This window comes from Echinops telfairi, unplaced genomic scaffold (assembly GCF_000313985.2).
Source record: "Echinops telfairi isolate 266 unplaced genomic scaffold, ASM31398v2 ScPeMD7_7458;HRSCAF=8496, whole genome shotgun sequence".
Classification (NCBI taxonomy): Eukaryota; Metazoa; Chordata; class Mammalia; order Afrosoricida; family Tenrecidae; genus Echinops; species Echinops telfairi.
The window spans coordinates 2,402,004-2,412,885 of record NW_022111358.1 but is presented as its reverse complement, the minus strand read 5'-3'; the positions used below and the strand labels follow the sequence as shown (position 1 = coordinate 2,412,885).

The 10,882-nt window shown below is 58.4% G+C and overlaps 2 protein-coding genes across 2 annotated transcripts in view; both read left to right on the top strand.

Annotated features, from left to right (window-relative positions):
* The window catches only part of VPS53 (VPS53 subunit of GARP complex), a 139,494-nt gene extending 136,420 nt beyond the window's left edge, over positions 1-3,074 (top strand). The window contains exons 20-22 of the mRNA XM_013005825.3: positions 507-644; positions 2,182-2,286; positions 2,724-3,074. Of these exons, the coding sequence (XP_012861279.3) occupies positions 507-644; positions 2,182-2,286; positions 2,724-2,897 (417 nt within the window). The 3' untranslated portion in view covers positions 2,898-3,074. The remainder of the gene's footprint in view (positions 1-506; positions 645-2,181; positions 2,287-2,723) is intronic.
* Positions 3,075-7,068: 3,994 nt separating this feature from the next.
* Positions 7,069-10,882, top strand: part of RFLNB (refilin B) — a 30,403-nt gene continuing 26,589 nt past the window's right edge. The window contains exon 1 of the mRNA XM_030888243.2: positions 7,069-7,202. Coding sequence (XP_030744103.2) covers positions 7,069-7,202 — 134 coding nt within the window. The remainder of the gene's footprint in view (positions 7,203-10,882) is intronic.

The following is a 10,882-nucleotide window of genomic DNA, read 5'->3' as shown; positions in this document are numbered from 1 at the left end:
CTGTGTACAAGGCTTTTACGGCTTAGAGCAATGAAAATCTGGACACACAAGAAAGAGGCGAAGGCTAAGTACTTTCTAAGTCATGCAATTACCCCACACACACACACACACACACACACATACAGAGCATTTTGTAGCCACGAAACATCATGGCTTTTTTAAAGGGCTAACTTGATGGGAAAGTAGGCTACAGAAACCTTCCTATATTAAGTGGAATAAACAAGTTATACTGCATATGTCCAGTATAGTCTCATTTTAACTTTAACTTTTTTTTTTTTACTATACACACCCACGCGCGCGCGCGCACACACACACACATCGCATTTTGACTGTGGCTTATTATTACTTTTTTCTTCTGCATTTCTGTTTTGCTTTCCACACTTTCTGCGACGAGAACATTCCTTTCACAATCACGGTGGGGTGGGGTGGGGTGTGTGTGCATTTTCCGTCACACGTGCCCTCCAGCATGGCGTCCGTCTGAGTGGCTGTTCCGCTTCCTCCCGCAGCTGCTGCTGGACACCCACTCCCTGAAGATGGTGCTGCTGGACTTGCCCTCCATCGGCTCGCAGGTGGTGAGGAAGGCGCCGGCCAGCTACACCAAGATCGTGGTGAAGGGCATGACCCGCGCCGAGATGATCCTCAAGGTGCCTGCCGGCCCTGCCTTCCCCGGGGGTCTTAACCGGCCCCTTATCCAAGGAGCTTCGGCTTTGAAAGCATAGGTTGGGCCTGCCTGCACCCATCCTGGAGACTTGGGGTCAGTCATTCTTCCGACGGCTGTGGGCTCGGTTGTGATGGCTCCTTCGTCATAGGGTTTGCAGGACTGACTCGGTGGCTGTGCTGCGTGACTCAGGTTGTAAATCAGAGGTCCCTGTGCGCCTCACAGGGACTCCAGCGCCCTCCCATCTGCCCGTCCCCACCCACACTCTTACTACCCTCCATGCCAGCTTTTGGGGATTTGTTCTCCATCCTTGCTGCCACTTCAAACAGACTCTGAGCTGCCATCACTGCGTCTGATCCTTTCACACACGAGTGGAGGTAGAGGGGTGATGTTGAGGGGGCTGCAGCCCAGAGCAGCTCCCCGGGTTTCCACCTGGACCCGTTGAAAAGGAAGAGGGCCTCCCTTGGGAGGGGGTGGGGCCAGCAAGAGTACAAGTGGTGCTGCCAGGAGGTGGTTTCTGAAGCCCCAGGCCGCAGCACGCAGGTCTCTCTCCGGAGCCTAGTGCCAGCATGGCGGCAGGGGTGTGGGCACCCAGGGAGGCCAGCTGCCTCCAGCCCCCGGACACTGAAAGCAGCCTAGTCATTTTCTTGCCCAGCTGGTTCACTTGCCAGGGGCATTGTTGGCAAAGGGTTACTGAGGGCACTACCCCTTCACTCAAGGCAATCAGCGACCGCCCTCCAGAACCCTCGCTGACGTGAATTTGCGGGTTGGGGCCCCTTGACTTCCCTTCTCCCCATGCCATCGAATGGACTGCCGGTCCCAGGTTCTATGCCTTTGCAAGAGTCAGGCAGCTCTGTGAGGAAATGGCTTCCTCTGCCTCCCAGTTCTCGGCTGAAGGCAGCAGCTGCGCGGCCCGTGGAAGGCTCCAACTGGAGGCGCTCTGAGACTCACTCCCGGCGACCCTGTCAGACGGGTTGGACGCCCCTTTGGGTGGCCGAGACTGTCACTGGGTACGGGAGCACACAGCCTCATCCTCCTCCCTCGGGGCGGCCATGGGGTCCACCTGCTGACCTGGTGGGTGAGCAGCGCAGTGCGAGGCCCCCTCTGGGCTCACACCCCCTGACATGCTGTTTCCCAGATGGTCCCCCGAGACCCTGTTGAACACGATCTTGAGAGGAGGGAGGTTGGAATCTGTACTTTAAATAGCATCTCGGGGAAGTTTGTGATCCGACCCATTTAGGCGTGGCGCTTCTGGAACGGCAGTGTGGTGGGGCAGTGGTTAAGCCCTGAGCGACTGAGGGACAGGTTGGTGCTCCTCACGGGGACAATCCAGCCCCTGCTCGGTGCCTCGGCAGCCGGTGGGGCAGGTTTGCTCTGTTCCCAGGGTGGTGGGGGTGAGGACCACCGACGCCTGCAAACGGGAGCCGCCCATCAGGCTGCTCCACCCATTCTGGGTTGGGCCGGCTGCCCCTGCCCTCCTGCCAGAAGTCCCTGGAGGGCCAACCTTACCTTCTCCTTGGTAGGTGGTGATGGCCCCGCATGAGCCGCCACAGGTGTTTGTGGACAACTATATCAAACTCCTGACGGACTGCAACACAGAAACCTTCCAGAAGATACTGGACATGAAGGTTAGCTTGCGAAAAGCTGGTGTGCAGACGCTGGGCTTTGGGCAGGTGCTGTGGTCTCCAGGGGGTGGGGGTGGGGTGGGGGGCTCCTTGGAGTGCTCTGCAACCAGCCTCTCAGCAGACGGTCAGACCCTGAGCACCTGTACTGCTGAGCCGGGCTGGGGTCCCCAGGGTAGAATGAGGAGCCAGGAGTGTTAGCCCATTAGATTGTTACCTGACTTCCTTTCTCCTCTCCTTCTCCCTCCCCTGGGTCTGGAGCCTTTCCCTCCACTGCTGCATTTCTCCCAGAATGCTTCCCGGCGATTGCTCCTCTGAGGAGAGTGCTCCCTCCACCCCCACCTGCCCGGCCCCCTGCTGGCACAGCCCAGCGTAGGGGGCTGGCCCCTCCCTGTGGGCCAGCCTCGCCATGTCTCCCCCCCTCCCCCCTTCCCCCCTTGCAGGGCCTGAAGAGGAGCGAGCAGAGCAGCATGCTGGAACTCCTGCGCCAGAGGCTGCCTACCCCGCCCGCTGCAGGGCCGGAGGGCGCCAGCCCACTGTCCCTGATGGCCCCCACGCCGGAGCAGGAATCATCTCGCATCCGGAAACTGGAGAAGCTAATTAAAAAGAGACTGTAGGTACCTACGAGGGAGCAGCTTTACCTCCCGGCTGGCGACCCTCAGCAGCCCGTGCCCCAGAATCGCTGACCCCCACTGTCCTCCCCATGACTCTCAGTTCGTCGGCCCCAAGACCTGGGGGGTGCCAAGGTGGATGCAGCCCCGTCAGGGCAGGGTTTATAAAAGAGCAACGTAAATCATCTCCGATGCCTGAAGGAAGCAGGAGTCCCGATGGCTGAAGGCCCGTGTGGGTCCAGGCTGTCCCCAGCAGATGTTCATCAACCCCTTACCATGTGCCTCCCCCTCACCCCTTCCTCCAACCGCTTCTGTCAGCCCCCCTCCCCAGAACGCCCCGCCTCTTCCTGCCCCTCCCCGCACACTGCTGGGTCAGCAAGTGTTCAGGAAGGCCAGGTAGTAGGTGAGGAGTGCTGAGGGGCGGCGGGGAGGGCTTTCACACACACAGTTCCTCACAGCTTCCGGTTCAAGTCGGGATGGCCCATCGGACTGAGATCAAACTAGCGACAGCCCAGTAGTAGAAAGCTACAAGTTGAAAACCGCGACCAGAACACTAGACTACTTCCTCCCTTCTCGTTTTCCCACACTGACCAGTGGCCACTGGCCACCATGGTCTCTCGAGAACACTGAGAAGAAAACAGGCCGTGGGAGGCGGGCTGGAGCCTGGAGACCCGCTCTGGGGACAAGGCCGAAGGCAGGGCCCTGGAAGAGTGTCCTTGGCAGGACAGTGGCCCAGCCCCGTCCGTCGCTCTGGTGAGGTTTGCTGGCAACGCTCACTTCGTTGAGTTCCCTGCCCTGCTCCTGAGCGGGGCCGCCTCCAAACAGCACTGTGTCTCTCTGCGTCTGCCTGCAGAGCCGAGCAGCCAGCAACTCCACGCCTGGCTCTCGTCACCCCGGTTGTTTACAGACCCATACTTGTCATGTCTGTTGCCGCACAGAGCTGTCAGGCGGCCGCCTTGTCTTCTCAGTTGGTGGTCATAACCAGGCGAGCTGCTTCCCTGATTTATTACCTGGTCCGCACCTCCACTGAGCCGGCAGATGTCAGGGATCGTTATGTGAAGCATCTCACTGATGGCATGGGGGACCTCGCACTGTGTGGGTGTCCGAGGGAGGCACAGCCGGCCTCACGGGGGGGCGGGCAGGGGGGGGAGTCTCGGCTGCCTCACCCAGGCCCTCTAAAATTACAGACTCCTGGGGATTCTGGGTAAGTCAGGTGGGGCCTGCCACACACCTAGGGACTTCAGAAAGTTCCCAGACACATGTTGGTGGCATTTTCCCATGAACCCTCTGACCCCACCCCACCCCTGCACGTTTAAATGGCCCAAGGTGAGCCATTGTGCACGCAGGTGAATAGCCCGTGCAGCGGCAGGTGGCTTCCCTGAGTCCACTTCCGTACATGTATGTAAGGAGCACAGGGGCTGGGGCCTCGTGGTAACCCGTCTTGGCTGGCAGCTCGCCACAGCCAGCAGTTTGGATCGGTTTCTTGTGTTGAGGGCCGGGCCCCAGACAGAAGCGTGTGTTTTTCCCCGTCCCCTCGAAGCAACATGCAGAAAGGAGTGCTGTAACTCTTCTGAACTTGACCTGTTGTAGGCCTGCCTGCCCTCGCTCTCTCTAACCCTTAAACAATAACCGAAGTTCCTGTACGTGGTTAAAATAAAGTATTGGTGGTTTATAAGTAAACATCCCAACTGCTCAGCCTGCGATGGACAGACTTCCTGGTGGCTGGCCTCGAAGGGCCCCGGGTTGGAGAACGTGTGGCCTGGGCCCCCACAGGGAAACAGAAGGGGTGGACAGGACTCTTTGACCTCCAAGCCCCTTCGGGGATTGAAGCTACCTACGGCCACTTCTTCCCCTTCAGTGGAAGAAAGAGCCAAGACCAGAGTATGCCCACCACCCAGAAAGGGCACCAGCTTTCTGCCGAGCAGTGTGGCTGCCCTAGGGCCGGCCCAAAGAGTAGGGAGTGGGCAGGAATTCTAGTGCCGCAGTCTGGGGCAGAGTGAGTCTGTGGGCCACCTGACGCGGGTGTTACATAGCTTCCTCCTAAATTTCTGTTGGACCGGAGTACCTGGTTCCTGGTTCACAGAATGGAGGGAGACGCCAGAAGTGGACGGCTGGGGGTGTAAGCCCTCTCCCCGGGGCTCACGCCATTGAGTGGGCGGCCACTCAGAGCGACCCTTTCCAAAACCACCAGCCTGCTTGACTGGCGAAGGCAGATGCTTCGCACCGAGAGTCCGATCCTCACAACAAAGGGGAGCCACACCGGGCCCGCGCGGGCAGTGGCCTGTGGACGCGGGCACACGGAGGGCTGGCCTGTGTAAAGACTCAATTGCCTTTTATGCTTCACGTAACGCCCGCTCTGTCCAAATGGAGTGCCGCCTCCCACACGTGTGCGGTGGGTTGCCTTAAACTCGAGCAGTGGTTCTCTCTGTGTAAGGACCTTCCTCTCTCCCCATCTGGAAGTGATCTCTCAGTGTACCTCGGACACCCCCCCCCCAAACTGCAGTTAATTAAACCATTGCCGGCATCCTGCGCCAGAGCGAAGCCCCCTGCCATTGACAGAAAGCAGAATGAACTCTGGGAAAGAGGCACTAACGAGCCCGTGGGCCCGGGCTCCCCTGGGTCCTCAGCGGCCTTCCTGGCAGTCAGGGGCAGCTGAGGGGCTCCGGAGAGGAGGGCCTGGCCGCCCGGCCGCTGTGGGAGGCCTCTCGATGCCTGCCTCGTGTTCCCCGCTCACACTTTGTCTCGTCTCAATGGTCCCCTCCCCCCCATCTCTGCCTGCCTGGCTCTGGGACCGCCAACTGAGGCCCCTCCTGGAGGCCTGCCTTCATCCAGTCAGCTCACCGGTGACGGTGACGATGACGGCTTCCATGGTGGGGAGTCTGGCAGCACTTCTGCCCGCTGGGCTGCGAGAGCATTCCCTAGTTCCCATTCCTTGATCCCTACCAGCTGCCCCGCCCCCCGCCAATTCCATGGGGCAGCCAGGGATGGACTGGGTGTGGAAAGAAATACTTGCGAATAACCCAAGCGGTAGATAGCAGCCCACGCCAGGCCCTCACCGCGTCGGAGGTGACCTCAGCGGGACGGGGAGACTGTCCACATGGCCTCCGGGTCACGTGCTGGCCCCCTTATCCCGAGCCTCCATTTTCCGTGTCTGTGGATGGCTCCCAGTGAGTTGGGCCGTGAAGGTCACACAAGCCCACATGCATGCTGGTGTGCGTTCTCAAGCCCCACCCGGGACCGCGATCCATCTGACAAACGGGTGGGGTGGGCTTTAATACAATGGCTGAGCACCTACACATCCTTTCACTGTGCAGCCGGCGTCCGCGGCAGCGGATGGACCGAGTTTGCCTTTTTAGGTCATGGTTGCATTCCCCAGATCGCGCCAGCATCCTCAAAGCCGCCCCACCGCCCTGGCAGCGCTTCTCTCCGTAGCATTTCCCCACGAGACGAGAGCGGCTCCTTCCCACTGCTGCTGGCTGGGCTGCCTGTTGTGGAAAATGTGGCCTGGTTCCTCCAAATGCAGGTTTGGACGCCAGAAGCAGGCGCCTTCTGCAAACACTCCAGGTCTAGGGTCCTCAGCCCTGCCTGCTGAGCCGGTTGCCCCTGAAAGCCACGGAGCGGGTGCCTGCCTGCGCCCTGGTGGGGTTTGCTGCGCCTGGTTGACTGCTCCGTTGTGTTTAGGCCCCAAAGTCTCTCAACAAGACGAGCTTGCACAAGCCGTTCGGCTAGGAGCCTGAGGCTCACAGCGATTTGGATTCCTTTCCAGTTGCCTTTCCAAGACATGTAGACCTTTTCCCAGGGCAGTTGAAGCCCCTGGGAATTGGAACTCACCTGGAACGTGGCAAAATCTCAATGTATTTGGCTCCTTTAATCACACAAACACACACACTTTAATCCTACCCCCCCCCCATCCCCACCAACACACAGAGGGGTAGGGGGACACTTTAAAATAAGGGTTGAATCCTTATGCCCTGAGACTATCCTCCACTCAGTCTAAAGGCTTTGGTAACTTCCGCTCAATGGTCAAATGGAACTTGCACAACCTGCGCCTCCTCCCGTCTTGGGTAATTTTTCAACGAGTGACACATGAGCAATAACTCCTCCTAAGGTTCTCTTGCTTCCGGGACCAAGAACTATCTGCCTAGCAGGATGCTGACTTTGCAGGGTACCTGTTGCAATGGCGACAGGAAACGAGCTCACCCTGCCCAGGAAGGAAGAGGAGACCGGTCCCCGCTGCCGAGGAGGCCACTCTCCACCGGATTCTCCAGCGAATGATGGCTGGAGCAGGCAGATGAGGAAAAAGTGCACGAGGTGCGTGTCAAGCAGACATCAGTTCACTCTCAGTGAGTGACACACTCACAGCCACGCCTGCGCACCCACCTGTCGCCCAGCTCTGCGTAACCCCAAGTGTTGGCTCTGTGTGCCTGGCTGACCCAGTTGGCCAGAAGCTGTTAAGGGGCACTGGTCCCACTTGGCTCTGGGCCTTGGCTGTAGATCCCAGCTGGCTATCCGGCAGGCATGAGATCTTGGTCATGAGGAGAACATGTACCATGAATTGTATCCTCAAACCCAGGGCTCGACTCCAACCCCCTAACCCTGTGGATGGGATCCTGTGTGGAGACGGTGCTTTCTTGGGTAAATGAGATGCTCCCCGCTAGAGGGTCTTGGCTGGGTTCACGATTCATGCTGGTGGGAGCAGCAGGCAGGAGATCAGACGGCACATTGCACTGGGCCAATCTGTTGGACGAGACCTCTTTAGAGGATTGAAAAGCAAGGAGCTTAATTTGAGCACTCGAAGACGCACGCCTGTCCCAAGCCAGGATATTTTCAGTGGCCTCCTGTGCACGCAGAAGCTGGACACTGAGTAAGGAAGACTGACGAACACGGCACGTTTGATGCTGGAGAAGAATATTGAACGCACCGTGGATTACCCAAAGAGCAAGTAAGTACGTCTTGGAGGAAGTATAATCAGAATGCTCCTTAGAGGCCAGGATGGTGAGCTTGGTCTCCCAGACTGTGGACAGGTTTTTCGGAAAGACCAGGCCCTGGGGAAGGGTATCATGCTTGGCAGAGTTAAGGGGCAGCAAAAAGATGACCTTTGGCCAGCTGGATGGACACAGTGGCTGCACTGGTGGGCTCAAACCTGAGCCTAATCGTGAGGCCGGCCCAGGACCGGGCAGGGTTCTGTTCTGTTGTGCACTGAGTTGGGAGCCTCGGTGGCCCGTCAGAACGAGTTGTGTGAGCTCTGAATCTAGCAACTTGTGCTGTTATAAAAGCAAACGAAACACCCAGGCTTGTGTACATAGGACAGGAAAGACTGACCCTGTGAGGGATCCCCGAGCAACCGAGGACTTAGTACCGGGCTGTGATTGGATGCGATCTCATCCCGTCTCAAGAACACGCAGGGCTGCCACAAGGAAAGACTCACACGGGTGGAGACCTTGATTGGGGCTTTCAGCCCAGAACTGTCGGGAGACAAAGGTCCCTTCTTGCACGCCACCCACATGCCACAGCAGTGCCAGGGGACTCACAGAGGGGCCGTGTTATCTGGTTCTGGGGAGGAGCTGCAGGAGGAGAAGGGAGCAACCACAGAGTATTTACCTACAGTGTCAAGACTGGAGGAGATCACATCAAATCACAACCCGGTTACCTAAGCCTCGATTGGTGCCACCACACGGGTCAGTGGCCAGAGGCAGGAGAAGGTTGCTGGCGTGCCCCAGGGCTCAGCAGATCCAGGATGTGATGCACAGCTGAAGCCTCACTGTTACCTTTCAGTACCCATGTCTTCATCATATCATAACCTTGGACTTCCGTGAGTGAACATCTGAGAATGATAACACCAGGAGGTTACGTGCGGTAACATTGTATGTGTACATCTTACACCCCCACCCCCAAGATAGCCTTAAGTGTGCTTGGTTAATCCATCATTAAGTTCAGGACCCCCTGTACATAAGTTACAGTGGGGTTAGACTCACACTTTCACGGAGCTCCGCTGCGCACCAGAACACCTGTCTCTGCAGTCCAGGGCTCCCGACCCCCAGCAGCAGGGTCTGTTAGAAAGCTGCTGCTGCTGGTTGGTTTTCTGCCTCTGGCACTGTGGTTCTCAACCTGTGGGTCGCGACCCCTTTTGGGGGGGTTGTCGAGGAGCCCGATGGATACCGGTTGCTCACCATCGGCTCAGCAGTCGGAACCCAGTGGAGAGAGACGAGGCCGCCTGCGCTCTCACCGGGGAATGAGCACCCACCGTGCCACGGGAAACAGCCTACCCCTTTCACGATCACACCTCAACCGCCACCCCGATCTGTGACTATCCCTGGAGGCCACCTCCTGCCTTCAGGTCTGGGGCCTCCGCCAGGCTCTAAGAGAGAGGTGCTGAGTGAGCCCCTGTGCGAAACAAGTGTATTCTCAGAACAAGACGCATCCGACGCCGATGCCGCCGCTGCAGCCACCAGCAAGAGGACTTGAACAACCCTGGAAAGGAAGCTGCTCCTTCTGGAAATCTCCAGAAGCTAGAACGTTTGCCTGGGGCCCGAGCACCTTCCCAACCTTCCCAGAATGGAAACCGCAGAAATGATGAGCTGGGTGCTCCCGTATCCACAGTCCCGGCAACTAAACAAGGACACAGTCAGGGCTGCTGGGGGCAGAGGCCCAGGGGATGGGCGGTGGCTGGTCAGCCCACCCCAGCCATAGCCACAGGCCAGGGGCTCAGGAGCCAACCGCCAGGCATTTGCACACGCACAGCGGCAGCACCAGCTCTCCGCCGGCTGAGCAGCTCTGAACTGGAGCACGCGGGTACGGTGGTGTGTTGATCTGATAATCTGGACATTAGCGGCCCCACCAGCTTCAATCACCTGCTTATGTCCCCGCTGTGAAAAAGGATGGGCAAAACCCAAGCCACCCTTGTATATCCCATTTCCAACCCACCCATGCCACCCTCCCTAGATCTGCCAGTCCCTGCAGTTCACCCCCGAGCCCTCCCAGTTCCTCAGAGCTGTCTCGATCTCCACACATTCCCTCCTCCCCCTGCTGCTGCTGTCACCATCTCGGACACTCGCTCTCTGGCCACCCCACCCCCCACCCACCCCCCCGCCACCCCCTTACGCACCTCCTCATCCTCAGTGTCAGGCATCTTCCAGGAGCTTCTCCTGAAAGTCACTTGCAACGTAGTTGATGAGTCCCCGCCCTTCCCCATGGGAGCCCTGGTGGTGACGTGGGTCACCCGTTGCGTTGGTTCGAATCCACCAATGGCTCTGAGGGAGAAAGATGAGGCTTTCTGCTCCCATGAAGATGCACAGCTTCAGAAGCCCAGAGGGGTCACGCTACCCTGTTCTGCAGGCTCACTATGAGTTGGAATCAACTCGATGGCATTGAGTTGATTCCAACCCGCGGCGACAGCCCCGTCAGTCGGACTCCGAGCCCAGGGGCCACAGAACGAAACACCATGCTCACAACTGTTGCGATGCAGGCGTCCTTGTTGTAGCCACTGGGTCCCTCCATCTCCTTGAGGGTCTTCCTCTTGTTGGCTGACTCTCCGCGTCACCAAGCATGTCCTTCTCCCCTTGATGACGCATCCCGAGTGTATGAGATGAAGTGTCACCATCGTCACTCTAAGGGCCATGCTGGTTCTGCTTCCTCCAACACAGACCGATTTGTTCTTCTGGCGGTCCGCGGTCCTCCCCTATTCTTCACCAGCACCGTACCTCGTGTACCTCGTTGTCCCGGTTCTTCCGCAGTCGTCCCTGCCACTTCCAGCTTCCCCACGTGGATGAGGGGGTTGACCAGACCATGGCTTGAGTCAGGCGCTCACAGTGACATCTTGGCTCTTTGACCCTGGAAAGAGGCAGCAGACCTGCCCAGAGCACTGCACCGTCCTGTGGGTTCTGGCTGCTGCTTCCGTGAGTGTGGATTGCGGATCCAAGAATCATGGGCTCCTTGACATCACTCTTTTCTCTCGATCATGATGGGTCCAGCTGTGAGGGTTTTCGCAATGA